This window comes from Erythrolamprus reginae, chromosome Z, assembly GCF_031021105.1.
Source record: "Erythrolamprus reginae isolate rEryReg1 chromosome Z, rEryReg1.hap1, whole genome shotgun sequence".
NCBI classification, from domain to species: Eukaryota; Metazoa; Chordata; class Lepidosauria; order Squamata; family Dipsadidae; genus Erythrolamprus; species Erythrolamprus reginae.
Genome location: NC_091963.1, coordinates 2,213,232 through 2,238,170, shown reverse-complemented (window position 1 = coordinate 2,238,170; position 24,939 = coordinate 2,213,232). Strand labels below are relative to the sequence as shown.

Sequence of the window (24,939 nt, the reverse complement as noted above, 5' to 3'; positions counted from 1 at the left end):
CATATATAATTATATATAATTATATAGTATATACATTCTTATCTATACTTGCATTTCTATTTCCTTATTTACAATTTTATTATATTTGTGCATCCATTCATATCTATACTGGCATCCATTTTTCCTAATTTATAATTCTGTTGCAATTATAGTTGTGCAGATTACACACGCGCGAACGCATCTCTTATTCTATCTTGCAAAAAACTTCATTCCGACAGAGCAGCTGTGACCCCCTCTCTCCAGCCTACAACTTTCTCACGCAATACACTACAACACCCAAAATGCCTCGCGCTTGCTGGCTGAGCACCCTGGAACTTGCAGTCCTTGAGCGTTTGCAAAAGGGGCGAGCCGGCCCATTGGCTCACGTGACCCGCCCACCCACCCCCAGCTGGACTTTGATCAGGTCCGAAAGGCAGGTAAGGAGGGACCCTGGCTACTGCACCCCCTTTTTTCCCTAAGCGGCTTAGCGGCCCGAGTGGTGTGGAGGGTGCAAACTTGCGTGTTTCCCTGGGACGCCTCCAAACGTTGCTTTGACTCGAGAGGGGATTGCGAGTTTGCAAGCTTTGCAAAAAGTTTGCTGTGTGCGTGAAATATAATAATTTATTACTTAGATTTGTATGCCGCCCCTCTCCGAAGACATTCATGTATATATTTCCTTATTTATAATGTTATATAATTATATATAACTTAATTTAACTTCTTACTTGTACCTGAACGATAATTAAGTGTTGTACATTATGATTCTTGATAAATGTATATTTTCTTTTATGTACACTGAGAGCATCTGCACCAAAGACAAATTCCTTGTGTGTCCAATCACACTTGGCCAATAAGGAATTCTATTCTGTTCTATTCTATTCTTTCCCCCCTATTCTATTCTATTCATATAAAATACTGTATGTACTATATAATATGTATTACTGTATATATTATGTATTGTACTATAATATAATTCAATAGAAACCATGGGAAGGTAGGGTGTCATAATCTTTGGAAAATCAGCCATTGTTTTCCAAACTCAGCCAATTTGTTTCAACAGAATTCCACAGCCTGCAACGGGTGCTGGTGTTTGTGTGTTTGTTTGTGTGTTTGTGTTGTGTTGTGGTTGGCTCTGGCCCAGCTCCTGCCCCAAGGAATGTGGAGGTGGGGGGGGAACATGGCACAGAACTATTTTGCTCCCCATAGAAGGGTGGGTAGCAGGGAAGGGGGGAGTTGGGCAGACAGCCCAGGAGGAGATCAATCATCCTTATCATCCCTGGATTCTGAACAAGAACCTATGACAGATCCACGCATGCGTAGAGTGATGCATAGGAGAGAACAACTGAAGGATTATTGCAGGAGATAAGTGAGGCCACCTGTGGTTGGGTGGGGCTGCTGTAATTAGTGCTACAGATAAAAGAGCAGTGTGCTGGTTTAGCCTTGTGGAAGTTTATCTGATTCATAGTTTCATCAAGATAGTGGTTTTTGCTGTTTCCCTGTTCAAGACTGTGTGTGTAATTTCTGGACTTTGGAATTGGACTCAATTTCCCAGTTGTTGGGTGAGCAATTGGACTGCATTTCACCTGTGCCTTGTGTGTACCAGAAAATCCCTTTGACATTTAAAAAGGGAGCTGTTTCTGTTTTTCTGTTTATAAAAACTTTTGGGTTTTCCTTCTATGTGTGTCTTTTTGGGCTAATTACCCTGTAATTACAGGGCGGTTGGGACTCACCTGCAGAACAGTTTGTGTGTGTAGAATTTTGCGGTTTGAAGTACCTACATGCTCATAAGGGGGTTCTGGGTGGTGAAACCCAGTGTGTGCTAGCTGGAGAATTCTGGGACTTAGGTCTATACTCCCTTGCAGAGTAATCCTGGGATGTGTTCATTGACACATGTTGGCTAGGGAATTCTGGGATTTGGAGTCCACATTTGCATCCTGGGTAATTATGCATGGCGAAAATCTGTTGGGGAATAGTGGGGCTGAAGTTTATACACAGCTCAAAAAAACAAAGGGAACACTTAAACAACACAATATAACTCCAAGTAAATCAAACTGAAATCAAACTGTCCACTTACGAAGCAACACTGATGGACAATCAGTTTCACCTGCTGTTGTGTGCATTCAACTTTGTACAGAACAAAGTATTCAATGAGAGTATTTCATTCATTCAGATCTAGGATCCAGTACAGTGTTCCCTCGATTTCCGCGGGGGATGCGTTCCGAGACCGCCCTCAAAAGTCGAATTTCCGCAAAGTAGAGATGCGGAAGTAAATGCACCATTTTTGGCTATGGACAGTATCACAAGCCTTCCCTTAACACTTTAAACCCCTAAATTACCATTTCCCATTCCCTTCACAACCATTTATTCACCATTATCACCATTGAATAAGACACTTAGTGATCCTGATATTTATAAACATAATTATTTGTTAACAATAATTATTTTTTTTGTTATTTATTTGCAAAAATTATTAGTTTGGCGATGACATATGACGTCATCGGGTGGGAAAAACCATGGTATAGGGGAAAAAAACATGAAGTATTTTTTAATTAATATTTTTTGAAAAACCGTGATATAGGCTATTCGCAAAGTTCGAACCCGCGAAAATCGAGGGAACACTGTATTCTTTAATAAAGAGGAATTCTGGGAGTTGAAGTCCACAAGTCTTAAAGTTGCCTAGGTGAGAGACCCCTGCTATACAGGACTTTGGATCCCTCTATACCTGGTCAACACCGCAAGGTTGTTATGAGGGAAAAAATAAAGGAATGGCACTGTGGGATATAAATCTAACATAAACATTTTGCTCCACAGATACTTTATCCGGTGATATCTTCCGTTCAGAAATCTGATCACCTGCGGCTGTAGGTATGTCAGTTGGAATTCTGACATTTGGTCCTCCCTCGCAGGCAGGTTGTGAAACGTTATGGAAATAACGCAGCATTAATAACACGTTAAAACAGTGCAGATATAAATTAATAAATAAGGATTCTTAAGCTGTGATTAAAAAAACAACTTGGGTTTGCATTTTCAATATAAATATAATCCTTGTTTATTTAGTGACTGTTTAAAGTTGTAACAATGGCTGGAGAAGAAAGGAATTGCCACCATGGTTAAGTTATTCTCGTCGTTGTTAAGTGAATCTGCCTTTTTCGTTTCTCAGTTACAACCACTGCAGCCTGCGCATGGACACACAATCAACATTCACACCGTTGCCACCTGACTCACATTTACATCGTTTTCTCCGTCCTGCGGTCATGTTATGCCACCTATTGGCAAGCAAAGTGGATGGGGAAGCCAGGTTCACTTAACAACCATGTGACTCACTTAACAACCATGTGACTCACTTAACAACCATATGACTCACTTAACAACCATGTGACTCACTTAACAACCATAGGGGTTCACTTAACTATGTGGCGGGGAGGTTGTAAAATGGGACGAAACTCACTTAATGACTGTCTCAGCGATGGGAAATTTTACCTCAGTTGCGGTCATAAGTCAAGGATTCTCTGAAATTAATTAAATTTTAAAAAATATTTAGATTTCCTCCGTTAGGAAATCTAAATATTTTGGGTCTCTAATTTTCCTCCTCAGACCCTCAACTCTCCACCTCAGTCCAATTACCGAACACGGGCATTGGATGCTATCTGGTGCTTTTTCTGCCATTTGCGGTATACACATAGACCTCAACTTATGACTTGCTAAACAAGGAAATTGTAAAGTGTGTCACACTCGATTTCATGATCATTACCGTCATTCAGTGAACTGGTCATTAAGTGAATCCCCAACATTGACTTTGCGTGTCGAAGACCAGCAAAGTCACAAATGGTGATCATGTGATCTGGGGATGCGGCAAAACATGCCGTTTCCAAGTACACAAATTTTGATTGTGTATGACTGCAGGGGACGGTTCAATGGTCATAAGGTCAAGCTTAACTGTGGAAAAAGGTGGTGGTCACTTTTTTTCAGTGCGGTTCTGACATCAAACTCACAACTCCTTTTGTGTTAGCTGCACACGCCCACCGCTCACACAAATAGTACCTCACACACTCCCGCCATTTGCCCAGAACCATTTTGTGTCCCCACCGTCTGCCAGGCCGGAATGTTTGGGGACCAGACTGGACTAGATGATCTCTAGGAGGGATTCTCTCCACCTGGTCCTTTTCAGCAGCTCCTCGAACTCAGTACACCCCGCTTCTGTGGCTCCATCTTTGTTTCGTTGCAGAGCATGTGGGAAGGATGTCGCGTAGAGGAACTGCCCACTCCGGCCTTCACGGTGGATCTCGATGTAGCCACGAGGAATGCGCAGCGCATGCGGGAGCGTTGCCAAGCCCTGCGGGTGGCCCTCAGGCCCCACATGAAGACCCACAAGACACTGTGAGTGGCAGGTTGAGATGCGCAGCTTGGCTCGCTTCCCTGAGTGATATTCAGGTGCTTTCCTTCCCTCCTAGCACGGATGACGTTACCTGTTTGGGTCACGAGACGTCTGCAAGAAGAGCACTGAGCTCAGAGACCCCCAAGGAACCCCCTCTCCCAGTCCTTCCTCCTCTTCCTCTTCTCCCCCCCCCACCTCTCCTCAATCCCCACCCCACTAAATAATGTTGTTTATTTATTTGTCTAATTTATAGACCGCCCAACTTCTGAGGCGTCTTGTAAACAAAACCCACCGAGCTCAAAAGAGTTTTCCTCTTCCTCTCGTCCTTCTCCCTCTAGTCTTGATGCTGTTCCCTACTTGGGTCATGAGACGTCTGAGGTAAAATACCCAGCTCAGAGGGGGGCCCCCCCTCACATTCGTCCCCCTTTCTTTGCATTCCTCACAGGGAAGGCGGGCGCCTCATGACGGGGGCATCCCTGAGGGGAATCGTGGTCTCCACGCTGGCCGAGGCCCGCCATTTTGCTGACGGCGGCTTCGACGACATTCTCTACGCCTACCCGCTGCCTTTCGACAAAGTGGACGATTGCGCGTCGTTGGCTGAGAAGCTGGAGGCCTTCCAGGTGATGGTGGACAGTCCAGAGGCCCTGGACCAGCTGAAAAGGAGGCCTCTGCGAACCGGACAGCCCTGGAAAGTCTGGCTGAAGATTGACTGCGACAACGGACGAGGTACCTGCTCTCCCGGGGCACGTACGGGGTAGTCCTCGAGTTACGGCCCCACTTAGGACTAGGACTTTTTGTCGCTCAGTGAGACTGTTGCTAATTGACGCCCGATTTTACAACTTTTTTTTTTAACCACGTTTATTAAATGAATGAACTTTATTAAGTGAATCCCATGGTTGTTAAGTGAATTTGGCTTCTCCCGTATTGGACTTTGCTGGTCGGAAGCCAGCCGAGTAGGCCGCAAATGGCGATCACGTGATCCCCATGACAGACGCTGCAGCCGACATAAGTTCATGCCAGTTGCCAGTCTTGATCACATGTCCATAGGGACTCTGCAAAGGTCATAAGTATGAGGACTCGTGTTGCTTTTTTTCAATGAGGTCTTAAATTCAAACGGTCACTAAAGGAATCGTTGTAAGTCAAGGACTAGCTGTGTCCCTCCTCCTTTTCCTTCCTGCTAGGCGTGACCTCCAAATCTTACAAGGGGATCTAGAAAAAAAAACCCAACAGAAAATAAAAGGACATAGAACGGGTAAAACCCAAGAAATTTAGGCAATTCAGACAGTCCTTAACTTAAGACCACAAAGGAGTCCAAAATCTCCATCGCTGAGCCTGTCACGAATCCCAGCGACCGGTTAGGTCCCACAGAGTTGGCCTTCTCCGGGTCCCGTCGACTAAACAATGTCATTTGGCGGGACCCAGGGGGAAGAGCCTTCTCCGTGGCGGCCCCGATCCTCTGGAACCAACTTCCCCCAGAGATCAGAATTGCCCCCACCCTCCTCGCCTTTCGTAAACTCCTCAAAACCCACCTCTGCCGTCAGGCATGGGGGAACTGAGATAACTTCCCCAGGCCTATATTGTTCATGTATGGTATGTTGTGTGCATGTTTTTTTTAATTATGGGTTTTTAGTTTTAATTATTAGATTTGTATTGTATATTGTTTTTCTATTACTGCTGTGAGCCGCCCCGAGTCTATGGAGAGGGGCGGCATACAAATTTAATAATAAAATAAAATAAAATAAAATATATATAATATAATAAAATATAATAAAATATAATAAAATATAATAAAATATAATAAAATATAATAAAATATAATAAAATAATAAAATAATAAAATAAAATAATAAAAAATAAAATAAAATAAAATAAATGAAAATGAAAATGAAAATGAAAATGAAAATGAAAATGAAAATGAAAATGAAAATGAAAATATAAAAATATAAAAATATAAAAATATAAAAAAATAAATAAGTGAGTTTTGCCCCCTCTTATCACCTTTTTGGTGACGTTGTTAAGCGAACCACTGCGGTTGTTAAATGAATCCTGGTCATTAAGCAAATCTGACTTCCCCCCTTCAACTTTCCTTGTCACAAAGGGCAATTGCATGCAACCGTTGTAAATACAAGTCAGTTGCCAGGCGTCTGATCATGTGACCACGGGGAGTCTGTATTGGTCATAAGTATGAAAAATGGTCACCACAAGTCAGGTATAAACTCGAGTTTGGACAAGCAAAACCTCCAGTCTCGGGAGCAGTCTATCTTAGAATTCCTTTAAGATGGGAAAGCAAGAGAAAATGCAGCAGCTGGCCTTTAAAACTCGACTTTTCAGGTTATTATTATTATTAATTATTATTAATTATTATTTATTAGACTTGTATGCCGCCCCTCTCCGAGGGCCCGGAGGTTACTCAAAAGAGTCCAGGCACTTGAGGTCGAACCTCTTTAATTCCCACAAACTCTGCCCCCCAATCAGGACGGGCTTTGCTAACATTACAGGGAGAGGAACCTCGAGTTATGACAGTTCATTTAAGGGCTGAAGTTACAACTTTAGGACCACTGCAGCATCCCTGCGGTCATGGGCCCAAAATTCACCCGCTTGGTAAAAGACTGAAATTTATGACGGTGTTCACAACATGAGGACACGTGATTCGCTTTTGTGACCATCCTGTCAAACCAAATCAACGAGGAAGCCAGATTCACTTAGCAACCCTGTCACTCACTTAACAACTGCAGGGATTCGCTTAACAACGACAGAAAAACGGGGGCATAAAACTCACTTAACAGCCGCCTCACTTTGCAGGGGAAATTTTGGGCTCGATGGTTGGTCGTAAGTCGAGGACTGCCTGCACGGTCAGTACTTTTGATGGTGCTTTCTCTGCTTCCTCGCAGCCGGCGTGAAACCCTCGGACCCCGCAGCCTTAAAGCTCGCCAAGGCCATCTCCGAAGGCGCGACAGAGCTGGCGGGCATCTACACCCATTGTGGCAACTCGTACGGGTGCCACGGCCGGTCGGACATCCAGGCGGTCGCCCAGAGAACCACGGAGTTTACCCTGGAGTTTATGGAGCAGTAAGCATTTCTTCCTTCCTTTGTGTGCCTGGTTTATTATTTTATAAGTGACTCGACAACAACAAGCATACCTTCCTCCTCCTCCTCCTACTTTCCCCATAACAACAACCCTGTGAGGTGGGTTGGGCAGAGAGAGAGAGGGTCTGTCCTAAAGTTACCCAGCCACTTTTGTGTTTAAGGCGAGAATTAAACTCACCGTCTCCTGGTGATTGGCCCAAAGTCACCTGGCTGCCTTTTGTGCCTAAGGCGGGACTAGAACTCACCGTCTCCTGGTGATTGGCCCAAAGTCATCCAACTAATTTTCCTGTTTAAGGCGGGACTAGAACTCACCGTCTCCTGGTGATTGGCCCAAAGTCACCTAGTTGCCTTTTATGCCTAAGGCGGGACTAGAACTCACCGTCTCCTGGGGATTGGCCCAAAGTCACCTGGCTGCCTTTTGTGCCTAAGGCGGGACTAGAACTCACCGTCTCCTGGTGATTGGCCCAAAGTCATCCAACTAATTTTCCTGTTTAAGGCGGGACTAGAACTCACCGTCTCCTGGTGATTGGCCCAAAGTCACCTAGTTGCCTTTTATGCCTAAGGCGGGACTAGAACTCACCGTCTCCTGGGGATTGGCCCAAAGTCACTTAGTTGCCTTTTATGCCTAAGGCGGGACTAGAACTCACCGTCTCTTGGGGATTGGCCCAAAGTCACCCAGCTGGGGAGAAACAGCTTTTCCTATTTAAGACAGGACTAGAATTCACTCCTCCCTGTTGTGTGTCTTTGGGCTGCAACATTTTGTCCCCCTTTTTTTGGTTTTGTCCCTGCATTACACCTAGTCCTCAATTTACAACCACAAAGGAGCCCAAAATTTCCATCGCTAAGCAAGACGTTTGTGAAGCGAGTTTGAATGAATTTTCCTTGCCACTGTAGTTAAGCTGTTAACACGGTCATTAAGCATGAATCTGGCTTCCCCTTTGACTTTGCTTGTCAAAAGAAGACGCTGTGGCCTTCACAGATATGAGTCAACTGCCAAAAAAGGGGAGAAAGATAGAAGGAAGGAGGAAGGAAAGAGAGAGGGGGAGGGAGGAAGGAGAGAAAGAAGGAAGGAGGAGGAGAAAAGGAGGAATGGTAGAAGGAAGGAGGAGGGAGAGAGGAGAAGGGAGGGAGAGAGGGAGGAGAGAAGGAGGAATGATAGAAGGAAGGAAGAAGGAAAGAAGAGAGAGGAGAAGGGAGGAAGGGAGGAGAGAAAGATAGAAGGAAGGAGAGGAGGAAATAGAGAGAAGGAACTTCGATCTCGTGACTGTGGGGAAATGCTGCAACAGTCGTTAAGTGTGGGGCAAATGGTCCTAAGCCAATTTTTCAGCGTCAGTCGTTGCCAACTTTGAATGGTCACTAAAGGAACCATTGAAGTCAAGTGTTACCTGGATCTGTTATTTTGGGGGGAAATGCCTGTCTCTTGATTCCTCCCCCCTCCCCAAAACCCCCCAGCCCACCCTCTCCAGGCCTAGCCAGCCTAACCTCCTTCGGGAAGGCCTCTCTCTGGTCAGGATGCCCAATTCCGGTTAAAAGGCTGTAAAACTAATCCTGGTTTATGACCCAGTATAAACGCTTGGACTGAATTGGAGGGGGTGGGGGTGTCAAAAGGTGTTTATTTGCAGGATTCTTCCATATACTGCCCCCCCTCTCTCCTCCCCCAGCCTACCCCCCCCCCCAAGTCCTTTCCAGGAATTCAGGTGAGCGGAGACCCCTTTGAAGTTGCCTCTTTAAAGGTCCAGCAATGTCCAGGTGGCCTTTAGTGGTGTTTATCCTGCCCTCCCCTCCCCCTTTCCAAGGTCCCCGCCCCCTCCGCCTGGACTAAGGTTGGGGGCATTTGCAGCCTCTAGAGAAAAAGAGGAGGGGGCAGAACTTTTAAGAACCAGGCTGCCAAGGAAATGGGAAGGAAAGTTTGGCTAAAATTTTGCAGAGACCCCGGCATTGAATCCGAGGGAGCAGAGCAGCCCCTTCAAAAGGGGGGGGGCAATCCCCCCTTCAAAACAAGGAGGGGACACCTTGAGGTCATCCAGTCCTGCCCCTGTGATCCGGGGAAGGGCGGGAGAAGAGAAAGCAGGAGAAAGAAGGAGCAAAAATGGGGGGAAAGATAGAAAGGAGGAGGAGGAGAGAAGAAGGAATGACAGAAGGAAGGAGGAAGGAAAGAAAGGGAGAGGAGAAGGGAGGGAGGAAGAGGTGAAGGAGATAGAAGAAAGGGGAGGAAATAGAAGGAGGAAGGACAGAAGGAAGGAAGAACAAAAGAAAGGCAGAGGGAAAGGAAAGAGAAGGAAGGAAAGAGAAAGATGGAAGGAGGGGAGGAAATAGAAGAAGGAAAGACAGGAGGAAGGAAAGAAAGGGAGAGGAAAAGGGGAGGAAGGAAGGAAAGATAGAAGGAAAGAAAGATAAAAGAAGGAGGGGAGGAAATAGAAGGAGGAAGGATAAAAGGAAGGAGGAAAGAAAGGGAGAGAAAAAGAAGGAAGGAAGGAGAGAAAGATAGAAGGAAGGAGAGGAGGAAATAGAGACAAGGAGGAAGGACAGAAGGAAGGAGTGGGTAAAGGAAAGAAAGGATGAAGAAGAGGAAAGAGAAAGGGGGAAGGAAGAAACTTAAAGAAAGAAGGGAAGGGGGTGGAAAGAAGGAAGGGAATAAGAAAATGAACAGAAAGAAAAAGGAAGGAAGGAGGAAGAACGAGGGGCAGAGAGAACTCCATTCAGAAAGCTCGAGAGGCTGATTTCTCTCTTTTTCTCTCTCCCACGATCGAAACACAACCACGTTCTCCGCAGGTGAGAATCCGTGTCTGATGTTTCTGGGCCAGGCGGCTCCCTCCGGGGCTGATCCGCATTTGGGGGCATTCGCTAAACGGAGTGGTAGTAAGTCGAGGGCTGATTATACAAACCGATAAAGACGGTTCCGCCTTGAGGGGTCGTTAAATGAGTGGTCATAAATCAAGGAGCGCCATTTTCATTCCCTCCCGCAGGCTCCGGGAAGCCGGGGTGCCCTGCCCGAAGTCCAGCATCGGCTCCACACCCTCCTGCAGCCACCCGGTGCCCCTGATGGCCAAACTCAGCGAAGTTCACCCGGGAAATTATATTTTTTACGGTAAGCGGAATAGTCTAGGAGACCTCAAGGGGTCCCATAAGGCCCAGAGATGCCCCTGGAGGCATCTAGAGGGTCCCATAGCGGAGATCTCCCCCCCCCCTTCATTCTGGGAACATCTAGATATCCTCTCTAGCCCCCTTAGTTAATAGTTTATTTTATTATTATTTGACAGTTTTTGTTTCTTATTTAATGATAAATAGTTTATTTGATAGTTTATTTTTTATTATTGTTTGATATTTTTATTATTATTTGATAGTTTATTTTTATTATTTGATAGTTTAATTTTTATTATTTGATAGTTTATTATTTTTAATTGATAGTTCATTGTTTGTTCTTTGATATTTTATTTATTACTTTATTTTTATTTTTTATTTTATTATTTGATTTTTATTTATTTTATTTTCTTATTTTATACTTATTTATTTCATTATGTTGTCGTGTTATTTATTTTTAATCCCTTTATTATTTCCCATACAATAATGATCCTGCGAGGTGGGTTGGGCTAAAAGAGAGAGAGGAGAGGAACTCATGTCTAAACCGGGATTAGAACTCACAACCTCCCGTTTTCTACTCCACATCACCTCTCTGGGCAGGCATTTCCAGGCTAAGGCAGAGGCAGGTGTTCAGCGTAACGCCCTCCAAGTGTGGCTCTGGGGAGGGGAAAGGCAGAAGGGGAGGGGAAAGGCAGCGCCAGAAAAGTGAGGGGAGGGGAGGGCAGGGCGGCATCCATTGCATGCTCTCCGTCCAGCAGGACGGGCTCATCTCTACTGAACCTCTTTCATACAGCGTAAAATATGAAATATATAACATTAAAGCTCTATGTACTGTAGATAATGCATGGAGAAATGGGGAGAGGGAGGGAGAGAGAAGGATGAGAAGGAGGATGGAGTGGAGGGTTTCATGGATATATTAAGAGAGAAAGAGATGATTGGATAGAAAGACAGAGAGACAAAAGGAGGGAGACAGGGAGAGAGAGTTTCAAGGTCATCCTTTGTCAAAAAATCGCTGAAACCACATGCGCAGAAGCAAACAATCACCAAAATCACGCATGCACAGAAACAAAAAATCGCCAAAATCTCATGCACACGCGCATAAGCAAAAACCCGCTGAAATCTCATGTACATGTGCATAAGCAAAAATAGCTAAAATCTCATGTACATGCGCATAAGCAAAAACCCACTGAAATCTCATGTACATGTACATGCGCATAAGCAAAAATAGCTAAAATCTCATGCGCATAAGCAAAAATCACTGAAATCTCATGCACAAGCGCATAAGCATAAAATTGCTGAAATCTCATGCACATGTGCACAAGCAAAAAAATCACCAGTATCACACGCATGCGCATAAGCAAAAAATCACTGAAATCTCACACACATGCGCATACGCAAAAAATCGCCCGTATCTCACACGCATGCGCAGAAACAAAAAATCACCAATATCTTGCGCACATGCGCAGAAGCAAAATCTTGCTGGGATGAAGACGCACGGACACCAGAGACCCGAAGCTGCACGTACAGCTCCAGTTTTACTACTGGTGTGATGTTCTCATTTGTACTGGTAGGAACCCGATACTGGTTGTGAGGTCTGTTTTGAGTGACAGGGAGCCACAGCAGTGCGATGAAAGAGCCACAGGTTGCTGATTCCTGGGCTTGGGAATTCTGGGAATTGAAGTTTGCAAAAGTTTGAGAATCACTTGGGCGGGAGAAGTGGTTCAGCTGTGCGGTTGCTGTGCTTTTGCCCCTCCACCACAACCAGCCCTGCAAAGTAGGCCAAGAGTGACCCAACGGATTTCCTTTCCTTCTAGATGTCCAGCAGATGATGATTGGCTCCTGCCAGCTTGAGGACGTAGCTGTGCGGGTCTGGACGCGAGTGATCGGTCACTACCCACACCGCAACCAGTTGTTGGTGGACTGCGGATGGACCGGACTGAGCCTGCACAGCCTGGGTCAGCTGCCGACTGGCTTTGCCCTGGTGGACGGGCACCCAGACCTCAAGTAAGGGAGCTACAATTCCCATGCACCTGGTCCTTCCTTCCTGCCCTCCCTGCTTCACACCCAAGTCAGTCACCTTATCATCTGTCTCTTTACCCATCCCACATCTGTCTCTCTGTCTGTCTCTCCATCCACAGGTAGTCCTCGACATATGACCACAAGAGAGCTCAAGATTGTTGTAGCTTATTAAGACAGTTATTAAGCGAGTTCAGCTCTGTTTCAACTTTCTTGCCAGTCGTTAAATGAATCTGGCTTCCCCATTGATTTGGGTCGTCAGGTGGTCACAAAAGGGGACCCCCAAATTTCTGTTACTAGGTGAAAACATTTGTCCAATGAGGTTTGCCCCGTTTTACGACGATTCTTGCTGCCGCTGTTACGTGAATCGCTGCAGCTTTTAAGTTTGTTAAGCGGCTTCCCCATTGACTTTGCCTGTCGGAAGGTCACAAAATGGGATCACACTGCAAACCGTCGTTAATATGAGTCAATTACCAACTGTCCGAATTTTGTTCATATTGCAGCAGTCACAAATGTAAAAAAATGGTCCGAAAAATGTCATTTTTTTCTAATCTCGGAATAAGTGTTGTTATAGTCAAGGGCTACCTTATCACCTCGAGGTTCGACTACTGTAACGCTCTCTACATGGGGCCACCTTTGAAAAGTGTTCTGAAACTGCAAATCGTGCAGAATGCAGCTGCGAGAGCAATCATGGGCTTCCCCAAATATGCCCATGTCACACCAACACTTCACAATCTGCATTGGTTGCCGATCAGTTTCCGGTCACAATTCAAAGTGTTGGCTATGACTTATAAAGCCCTACATGGCATCGGACCAGAATATCTCTGGGACCGCCTTCTGCCGCGTGAGTCCCAGCTTTCTCCAGGCCCCGTCAACTAGACAATGTCGTTTGGTGGGATCCAGGGGGAAGGGCCTTCTCTGTGGTGGCCCCGGCCCTCTGGAATCAGAGATTTGCACTGCCCCCACCCTCCTTGCCTTCCGTAAGAACTTGAAAACTCATCTGTGCTGCCAGGCGTGGGGCCACTAGACCCTAGCTTTTGACTGACGAGTGCAAAGTGTGTTTATTGTTGAAAGTGAATGAATGATTGTAGAGCAATGAACTATATTAATTGGATTTTAGATTTGATATTGTATACTGTTTTTATTATGTTGTGAGCTGGCCCAAGTCCTCAGAGAGGGGCGGCACACAAACCCGATCGATCGATCAATCAATCAATAAATCTGTGTAGGGTCTCCTGCCCTGGGCAGAGGGTCGGACTAGATGACCTCTAGGATCCAACCCTAGGACTTGAAAGTGGTAAATCATTTGCAGAACATCCAAATGGAAAAATCGCTTGTGATCTTCCTTGGCAGATTGGTGGCGATGACCCAAGAGCACGGAAAAATCGAACCCATGAGCGGGAAACTGGATTTCGCCAAGTACCCTCTGGGTAGCCTCCTAGCTTTGATTCCTTATCACGTAAGTCTGCCTTGGACCCGGAAACGGACTGCCCCGTCTTTGCTGGTTTGCTAAGCGCTTCCAAAGTTGCATTCACACAATCCATTTAACCTGGATTCTGAATCATCTGGTATTTTTTCTGCTTTGAACAATGTCCGGAAATCCTAAATTAACCATCCTGGCAGCTTTAACATGACATTCGGCCACAAAACAACCCTAATCCAGGTTAACCTCAAAGAGGTATTTTTCCCCATCCCAGGTTGTGTGAATGCATCCGCTTGTCCTTTTTAATTTTATTTTTGTCCGGATCTATATAAGCAGAGTAATGCAGGAGGACTAGAGAAGATATCACAATCTATTGTGGCAATTTAATGAACCAAATAAATGAATGAAGACACATTTGTATAAAACAGTAGTTTTCAGGGGAAAATATCTTCAGTCTTCTCTATACAGGAACTTTACATCAGCTATACTCAGCTGACTTACAAGTAGATACAAAACCAACCCAGGTTTCTTCGTATCACTATCTCAGTTCTACTCAATATCTAATTCACACTCCAACTGCTCCACCCAGCCACCACCAACAAGGGAATAATGGTGAAATTGATTTGCATCTTATAATGCTCTGGCCCAATCAGGTTGCACTTCACACCCAATGTCTCAGCATTAGGATGCTTGCATTCTACCTTTTACCTTATCAGATCGTGCAGAATGCAGCTGCGAGAGCAATCATGGGCTTCCCCAAATATACCCATATTACTCCAACACTCCGCAGTCTGCATTGGTTGCCAATCAGTTTCCGGTCACAATTCCAAATGTTGCTTATGACCTATAAAGCCCTTCAGACCAGAATATCTCCGGGACCGCCTTCTGCCGCACGAATCCCAGCGACCGGTTAGGTCCCACAGAGTTGGCCTTCTCCGGGTCCCGTCGACAAAACAATGTCGTCTGGCGGGACCCAGGGGAAGAGCCTTCTCTGTGGTGGCTCTGACTCTCTGGAACCAGCTCCCCCCAGAGATTAGGATTGCCCCCACCCTCCTTGCCTTTCAGAAACTCCTCAAAACCCACCTCTGCCGTCAGGCATGGGGGAATTGAAACATCTCCCCCTTGCCCATGTTGTTTTGGTGTATGATTGTGTGCTTGTTTTTTTATATATATTGGGGTTGTTTTTATGAATTTTTTAACCTAAAACTGTAATTAGATTGGTAAATATTAGATTTGTCACTATGTACTGTTTTTGCCATTGTTGTGAGCCGCCCCGAGTCTGCGGAGAGGGGCGGCATATAAATCCAATAAGTCTAATCTAATCTTTATGTGGTAATACAATGAAATATCATGACAATTTTATTTTATGTCGCCCTTGGGAAGGCTGTTTGCAGTTAGCCCTGTTTCTGATGGTCTCGTTCGTCTCTCTTTCTCCTTGCGACCCCGCTTTGCCCAAATGACAGGCGTGTGCCACAGCCGCTATGCACCCGGTCTTCTTCGTCCACCGCAAGGGCCGTATCATGGAGACATGGAAGCCAGTGCGAGGCTGGTAGAAGGGCAACAGGAAGAGGATCCGCAGATCTTGGCCTGTGGAGTCATTTGAGGTCCTTAGGTGATGGGTTCCCACCACCGTTTGAACTTTCCAGTCAATTTCAACTTTGCAGGGTCTGAATTGGGGACGTAGACAGGCTGGTGCCCCCATAGCGGGAGGGCGACGCAGTGGCCTGGTGCCCCCATAGCGGGAGGGCGACGCAGTGGGGGTAATAGGTTTATGCACTGTTTGTTGAATACTTCATAGTTTTTTCATTGTCCTTCCTTCTCTAGTATCTTAGCGTCATCCTTAATTACTTTTAAAATAGGAAATAATTAGTATGTTTTTACCCATAAACGCTTTAATCATTTTAATCAGTACCCAGAACTGAACAAGAAAATTGAGCTACTTGCCTAATCTGTTATCCTACGGAACCTTGTGGGTTTAGTACAAAGCCGTAAAATGTTACTGTGCTTCTCAACCAATAACGCTGTCTATCACTTGTCCGTTTTGTGGCTGTTCAAATAATGAATCATACTGAAAAAGAGTCTCAGCACCTATTTGAAAACTTATCTTGGTCGGTAAGCCACTCCCACCCAGTCACATGGCCCTTAAACCGCCGCCACCTGGTCACATGATTATCAAGCGACTCCCACCTGGTTACATGGCCAGCAAGCCACACCCACACAATAAACCAAACCCACAGTGTGGTACTAAAAATTTTTGCAGCCCTTCACTGGATGTAGATGTATGTAAAGTCCACTCTGGGTCAAACCAGGAATCCTCTAGTTGCTGAACCATCCAATTCCTATCAAGCCATGAATGGTGGCTTATTAAAGGCATGACCAACTTAAGTCGGTGAAACAATTTTGGGAGATTCCCCCTTCCCCCAGCAGGTTAAGTTATCCTTGACATACGACCGTTGCTAAATGAGACTCTTGTTAAGTGACTTTTGCCCCATTTTACGACATTTCTTGCCATCACAATTCCCATGGTGGTTAAGTTAGTCACACGGTCATTAAGTGAACCTGGCATTTCCGTTGACTTAGCTTGTCGGAAGGTTGCAAAAGGAGGTTGCGTGACACAGACCCCTCAGGACATTGTGACTGGCATGAATAAAAAGAAGCAGTTGACAGTGGTCTGCGATGGTCACTAAGCGTAAAAAGTGATCATAAGTCATATTTCTCACTGCGGTTGTGACTTCGGACGGTCACTAAACGAATGATTGTACATATCCATCACGTTTTTGTTGCTTTTTGAAATGTGTGCAAATCTCGTGAGAAAGGACCCCTTTTCGCACCAGGCAGAGCATTAGGGGTAGGGTAGTCCCTGCCTTGAGATGCAGAGTATATAAATGGACTCAGACCAGATCCCCCCACAGTCTAAATCCAGTTTCAGTCTTGAAGTTTTCAGAATAATCTAACTGGCATTATTATTCCAGGATATTAAGGCAATCTTCCCTAGGGGGAAGGGATTATGGGAGTGGGAGTCCTCCCCGCTTAAAGCATGCTGGCTGGGGGATTATGGGAATGGAAGTCCTCTCCTCTTAAAGCGTCTTGGCTGGGGGATTATGGCAGTTGGAGTCCTCACCTCTTAAAGCATTCTGGTTGGGGGATTATGGGAATGGAAGTCCTCCCCTCTTAAAGCATCCTGGCTGGGGGATTATGGGAATAGAAGTCCTCTCCTCTAAAAGCATTCTGGCTGGGGGTTTATGGGAATCGGAGTCCTCCACGCTTAAAGCATCCTTGTTGGGGGATTATGGCAGTTGGAGTCCTCCCCTCTTAAAGCATTCTGGCTGGGGGATTATGGCAGTTGGAGTCCTCCCCTCTTAAAACATCTTGGCTGGGGGATTATGGGAATAGAAGTCCTCTCCTCTAAAAGCATCCTGGCTGGGGGTTTATGGGAATCGGAGTCCTCCATGCTTAAAGCATCCTTGTTGGGGGATTATTGCAGTTGGTGTCTTCCCCTCTTAAAGCATCCTGGCTGGGGGATTATGGGAATGGGAGTCCTCCCCGCTTAAAGCATCCTGGCTTGAGGATTATGGGAATGGGAGTCCTCCCCTCTTAAAGCATCCTGTCTGGAGGATTATGGGAGTGGGAGTCCTCCACGCTTAAACCATCCTGGTTGGGGGGATTATGGGGATGGAAGTCCTCCCCTCTGAAAGCATCCTCGTTGGGGGATTATGGGAATGGAAGTTCTTTCTTAAAGCATCTTGGCTGCGGGAATATGGGAATGGAAGTCCTCCCCTTTTAAAGCATCTTGGCTGGGGCTTATGGGAGTGATAGTTCTCCTTTCTTAAAGCATCGTGGCTGGAGGATTATTGGAGTGGGAGTCCTCCCCTCTAAAACATCTTGGCTGGGCGTTATGGGAGTGGGAGTTCTCCCCTCTTAAAGCCTCTTTGCTGGTGGATTTTGGGAATCGAACTCCCCCCCTCTTAAAGCATCCTGGCTGGAGGATTATGGGAGTGGAAGTCCGGTTCCTGATCAGTGGGCCATTGGCCCTTCCGTGCTAAACCTTCCCAGGAAGAATCAGAAGAGAAGCAACCAATAACTAAGGAAGAAATTTCCTATTAGTGAAAGTTTCAAGTTTCAAGTTTAATCAGATTTGTATGCCGCCCCTCTCCGCAGACTCGGGGCGGCTCACAGCAATAGCAATACAATGTAAGACAAATCCAATATTTAAATTACTTTAAAAAACACCACAATTAAATCTGTGGAACTACTTGTCACCAGATGTTGCCGGTCATTGGAGGCTTTGAAGGAGAGACCGGACAGTCATTTGTCCCAGATTGGAATAAGGACTCTTGCTTGAGTGGCGGGTTGGACTAGATGACCGCCTGGGCCCCTTCAAACTCTGTTGCTCGAAGGAAGCAGAATCAGTTGAATTCTCTCCCATGCATCTCCAGCAAAAGCCATCCAGTCCCTTAGTCCACATTAAGGAGGAAGGAAGCCGCATCAATTCCTGATGCCTGGAGCCATCAGAGCACTTCAAAGGAGGACCTCATAAAATGGAATGGCCTTTTCCTGGTGGGGGGGGACCTATGGCACCTTCCTCCCACCCCCCTGATCTTCCCCAACGACCCCTTTGAAGTGGCCCTTTGTAGCCCTTCTTTGCATCCTGCAGAGAAAAACCACACCGCCCTGCCAATTGGGCAGGTACCATTTACTAGAGGAGGGAGGGTGGCTGTAAAAAGCCTTGTAAATAGTGGACAGTAAATTGCAAATTCCTCCCCTTTTTTTGTTGTTGTTTTGTTTTTAATCTCCCGAAAAGGTTCTTGTTTGGGATCAATTCTTTTATTTCAGGATTTAACATTCTTTTATTTAAAGTTTTTGCAACCTGCCCCCCCCCTCCCATAAGGTGACACGGGGTGTTTCTAACAGGTGATAAAAAGACAAGTCTTCAAAGTTATTAGAATTACATATATTAAGATTTGAAGACTGCACTTTTTTTTTTAATAAAAAACAAAGCTGTTCCTTTGCATTTTGCAAAAGAGACATTTAAGAAGAAGTTGGACTAGAAATATAGAGTCTCCTGCATCAGCAGAAGGTTGGACTACAGGAGATGACCTACAGGGTCCCTTCCAACTCTAATAATAAATAAATAAATAAAATATTGACCAGTAGCCATTTGCCTTTTCATTTTCTTTTTTTTGCAAAGTTGCAAGTTCATGCATGCCATTTCTATTTCTTCTTCCTTTGCAATGCTTTATTTGATGCAGAATTTATTTTGTGGCATCATCATCATCATCATCATTATTATTATTATATTTCCCTCATTCTCTTGCCTACTGGAAAGTGCCAGAAAGGATTCTGAATAATAATAATAATAATAATAATAATAATCATCATCATCATCATCATCATCATCATAGATTAGTTGGAGGAAAGATCAGAAGCAACATCAGAAAGTATTATTTTACTGAAAGAGTAGAAGATGCTTGGAACAAATAATCTGAGATTAGTTGGGGGAAAGATCAGAAGCAACATGAGAAAGTATTATTTTACTAAAAGAGTTGTAGATCCTTGGAACAAACTTCCAGCAGACATGGTAGATAAATCCACAGGAACTGAATTTAAACATGCCTGGGATAAACATACAGTACTGTATATCCATTGTAAGATAAAATACAGGAAATAGTATAAGGGCAGACTAGATGGACCAGGAGGTCTTTTTCTGCCGTCAGTCTTCTAATTTTCTATGTCTCTATGGGGGGGGGGGGGCAAGCAGTTGGGATGAGTGGTTAGGACCCTCTTTCACACTTATGGCCATCGCAGAATCCCCATGGTCACATGATCAAAATTCAGATGCTTGGCAACTGACATACTTATGACAGCTCCAATGACAATCTCTTGAAAAAGCAAAATCAACGAGGATGCCAGACTCCACTTAATGACCGTGTTATTCACCCAGCAAGTGCAAGCTATTCACTTAATGGTTGTGGCAGGGCAGGTTGTAAATTGGAGCAAAACTCACTTAACAACTGTTTCACTTAGCAACAGAAGTTTTGGGCGTCCTTTCTTCCCATTTTATTCCACTACACAAGTGGGGACAACAAGGATAGTAATATTTAGAAGAACGTGACTTACGACCAGCTCTGGCTCCATTTTGGTCGTAAGTCGAGGACTGGTGATATGTTTTTAGTGCCACCATCTCAGATCAAAGCAGATGTTGATGTTAAAAAGAATTAAAATAGCTTTTCAACAAAGTGTGTCCAATTTTTGTTTTGTCTTAACAATGAATGACTTCTTCCCATATTATTCCAATGTAGAAACTGAGGCAGGTTAGAAAAAAATGATTTACTATCTGAATTTATTTAAACCTGTGTTGCAGTTTTAAATAAATTGTGCAATTCACCAAAATAGTTTATTCATTCCAAAGAAATATAGTAGCTCCTTTTCCAGCTTATCATTTTATTTTAAAAAGCATCAGGATTTTTAAAATAGTAATTGATGCATTTGAAAGGAATGAGGTAGCTCTTTTCCTATAACAATTTTATATAAAGAAACCTGGTTTTCTCAGCTAAGGCTTGCTAGTCTCCCCTGAAAAAAGAATCAGGAATTTGATAATTTTTCATTAAAAAAAAAAAATTAAAAGCAAGAGCTTTTTTTATGAGCGCTGGAATAATAACATTTGTGTTCCTCCCGTCTCTAAGGAAGATTTCTCTGGTCGGCGCCCTCCTACCCACGCCTGCCCCCTTTGTCTCCTGCAAGACACCGGAAATATAACTCTTGGGATTTTGGGAGGGGGCTAGGAGGGTCTGAAGATTGCAGAGATCAAAGGAGGGAAAATAAAAGGCCTGGGGGTCAATTCTGAAAGCCCCCCTGTGTGGAGGGACGGGGGCAAGTTTATGTCCTTCCCTTCAGGGTCGCAGCCATAACCCAAATAGTTGAATTTTGTTAAGCCTCCTGCAATCACTAAAAGTAAGTGAATGGGCGCCCATATAAATTCTCTAAATAAATGAGCCAAATAATATTCTCTATTATTAACAATAATATAACAACAATAATTATTATAATTGATGCAAAATCCAGAAATCCCACCAGAAAGTATAATAATTTTAAATATATATGTGAATGTGCCAAAATGGATAAACTCACAAATAGAGCAAAGTTCCCAAAAATATTTGGTTTATTATGAAACCTGGGAACAATGGTATTACTGGATTGAATGTAGAAAAAAAAACAGCAAAAGTTAAGAACCACAACATGCAAATATGTAAATATATAAAGTGTAATATGTAAAGATAGATGTATAAGAAACTTGGATAAAGAAGAATAAGGGTAATGTGAAAAGGTATAGAGAAAATAGAATTATGTACCAATGTAGAATTACTCTAAGAAATAATGTAATGATGTAATAATTTTTTTAAAGAAAAGTTTGAAAATCAATAAAGTTGTATTAATGTATTAATTTCTAATGGATTCAAAGAGAAAACAATAACAAACCTAATCAAAAAAGAGACACCCCCAAAAAACAAGATCAAGAACAGGACAATGGCACCACCATCCTTCCTTACATCAAAGGCACCACGGATAAAATTAGTAAAATTCTGCACAAACATAACATCAAAACTTCATTTTGCACTAACCAAAAAATATCTAATATCCTAAGGAGCCCCAAAGATAAAATCCAATTGGAATACCAAGGAATCTATGAAATCCCTTGCAAAATATGTGCAGCCACATACATTGGACAAACTAACCGAAGAGTGAGCCAACGCATAGCAGAACATGTGAATGCAGTCAAAAAAGAAGAAAAGACCTCCTCCCTTGTCCAGCACATTAAAAAAACAGGGCACGAAATTGACTTTGAAAAAACTAAATTACTCCACAAAACAGAGAATTTATATAGAAGAATTTCTCTAGAAGCTATAGAAATTGAGAGGAGACCCCTTTGCATAAATAAAAGAGATGACACGTCCCGCCTACCAGAAATTTGGAAACCAGCCTTAAACAAAAAAAACACTTCATAATAATCAGCATGTCAATCCTTCTAATAATTATGATTTTAGAATTTTATATTTGGAAATCAGCCTTAAACAAAACACTTCATAAAAATCTCCATGTCATTCCTTCTAATAATTATGATTACACCAACCAATCAGATCACTGAAACATAATCACCCAATCTATTTGCTACATTCAAAACAAATCTCCACCCCCACACTATATACTAGGAAGAAATGACAGTTGCTAACATTCCATTTTACAACAACACAAAGATTGGAACTTCAGCCTGATGATGGTGAATGTGATTTCGCCGAAACGTCGCATAGACATGCAAAATATTACACAGGGCAAAACCCGAACTCAGAACAATCTACATATATATATATATATATATATATGTGTGTGTGTGTGTGTGTGTGTGTTATATAGTTATATGTGTGTGTGTGTGTGTGTATGCACACACATACACATATATATATACACACACACATATAAATACTGTATAAGAATTTATATGATAAATTCTAATATAGTTATAATTATAGAATTTTATATTTTATTATATAATATATTTTATATTTTATTTTATATTCTATAATATAATTAAAAAACTGTTATAGAATGTATATCATCTATATAGAATTATAATTATATATGTCATATTAATATTATGTAGAAAGTAATATTCTAATTCTGTAAATAAATAAACTGTGAATGAAGTGAATAAAATGAAATTAAATACAGGTACAGATATTTCTCAACTTATAGCAGTTCCTTTAGTGACTGTTCAAAGTTACAAAGGCATTGAAAAAGTGACTTTTGACCATTTTTCACACTTAACGGCCATTTCCACATTCCCTGAGATCATGTGATCAAAATCTAGACACATGCCATTTGACTCCTATTTATGACGGTTGCAATGTCTCAGGGTCGTGTTTTGAGACCTTTTGACAGACAAAGGGTAAATCTGATTCATTTAACAACTGTGACTTACTGAACAACGGCAGTGATTCACTTAACAACCATGGCAGGAAAGGTTGTAAAATGAAGCAAAGCATGCTTAACAAATGCCTCACTTAGCAACAGAAATTTTGGGGTCAATTTGGGGTTTTAAGTTGAGGACTACCTGTAATAAAATAATAATAGAAAATACAAAATAGAAAATTAATAATTAAATGAAATAAATTCCATTGTTAAGAAAAATTATTGTTCGATGACGTAGGCCTGATCTAAACTAGAATTAGTTTTTCTTTCTATATTAAGAAGACTTCTATACTGAGCGGAGCAATTGTGGCTTCTTTTTGTGTTAAATGTTGTATGTCTTGTCCTGTCTTATATTTTAAATATATAAATATCACTTTATTTATTTGTTGACAATTCTTTTCAACTGAAATATTATTGTTATTTTGATATAAGAACAGAGATGTATATATGTACAATATATAAATATAAATATATATATAAATATATATATATATGTATATGTATATGTATGTATATAATTTTCAAATTCAGCTTAAACATGTGACACATACAGATAGAATTGTCGGCTATCAATAAAATTAACTGCCTTGGAAATGGCCCTGGGTTGGGCCGAGAGGCAAAAAAGGAGCTGTGATGTTCCTTCAATATACCAGGGTGATTCGACACAAAATGTAACCCTTCCCTGGTACAGAGCTGAAGGGATTGGATACTGTAGCCTAGAGGATAATTCTCTGCCTTACAAGGCAAAGGTTGCAGGTTCAAGTCCCAGTGGGTATGGCTAGCTGATGAGGCCAAAATAAGGCCGAAATAGATCTATCTAGTCTCCCTTAATTTTCAAATTCAGCTTAAACATGTGACATATATATATATACTTTGCTGATATGAATTTCTGTAAAAATATAATAAGAGCTGCTGCAACGAGGCAGGAGGGATAGGGATGGGATGGGATTATTTGTTGTATTGTCCTTTAACAGAAAAATTACAACTGTACTCACAATCTATGAGCTCAATGATCTGTTAATTGTGTGTCTTTTATTTATGTATATAATTTAATAAATTCTATTTTTTTTAAAAAATTTTTTTAAAAAAATATGAGCTTTTTGGGGGGTACTTGCTCTAGTTATTAAATGAATCTGGTGGTTAATAATGCAATAAATGGACATAGATGCATAGAAATTTTCATTTTGGGATGTTACAGAAATGTAAAATGTAAAGACATTTGTATGCTTTGTTATTGTGTTTTGTTTTTGTATTGATTAAAAACTTAATTTAAAAAAATATTTTAAAAAAACTGAACCTGGTAGTCGTTAAGCTTTGCCCATCGACTTTGCTTGTGGGAAAGTCACAAATGGCCATCCCGTGTTCATTATTTGCAAAAGGTGTGTTACTCCCTGAACAACTGCAGCGATTCTGCTTAACAACGGACGTAAAATGGGACAAAGTTCACCTTGGCCCCAGAAGTGTGGGGCTTCGTCATAAGTCGAGGACTACCTGTATGGCAACCTGGTTTACCAGATTCCTGACGTGTCCGTGTGTCGTGTACGCCCATCGCCACTCTTCTGCCCCCTCTGTCTCTCCTTCCTCCCCCCCCTCTCTCCAATGGGGCGGGGGGCTGAGAGGGGGCGGGCGGGGGGCGAGGTCAAGGCGCTGGGAGGGGGCGAGGAGGGCGTGTGAACGGGGCCAGCCCCGCAGTCCCGGCAAAGGCAGGCCCCGAGCAGAGACGCCCCCCAACCCATCCCGGAGGGAAGCGGCGACCCCCAGCTAACTCCGCCACTTCAAAGGGGCGCCGCTTCTTTTTCTGGGCTGGCAAATTGGGGAAGGGTCGCGTCCTTTGCTTCCCTCTTGGCAGCCGGGCGGGAGGAGGGGACACATCTGCCGGTCTGTCTGCGACCCCGGCCCGGAGCCTTCCTGCTTCTGCTTTTTCTCTCCCACCCACCCACCCACCCGCGACCTTCCCAGGAGTGGGCAGAAAAGAGGGTCTCTCTCTCCCCGCTGCCCGGCCCACAAGCGCCCT

General features: G+C 43.4%; 1 protein-coding gene across 2 annotated transcripts; it reads left to right on the top strand.

Annotated features, from left to right (window-relative positions):
- The first annotated feature begins 392 nt into the window (after nt 1-392).
- LOC139153027 (D-serine dehydratase-like) lies at nt 393-16,733 on the top strand. Of its 2 annotated transcripts, none has more exons than XM_070726542.1 (9): nt 393-416; nt 2,791-2,844; nt 4,205-4,356; nt 4,800-5,080; nt 7,246-7,423; nt 10,408-10,529; nt 12,337-12,526; nt 13,892-13,997; nt 15,425-16,733. In XM_070726542.1, the coding sequence occupies exons 3-9, from the start codon at nt 4,208-4,210 to the stop codon at nt 15,512-15,514; spliced, it is 1,116 nt and encodes a 371-aa protein (XP_070582643.1). In that variant the 5' UTR covers nt 393-416; nt 2,791-2,844; nt 4,205-4,207; the 3' UTR covers nt 15,515-16,733. The 2 variants fall into 2 exon arrangements, with proteins under 2 accessions (XP_070582643.1, XP_070582645.1); XM_070726544.1 differs by lacking the exon at nt 393-416 and adding an exon at nt 452-581.
- Nucleotides 16,734-24,939: the final 8,206 nt, after the last annotated feature.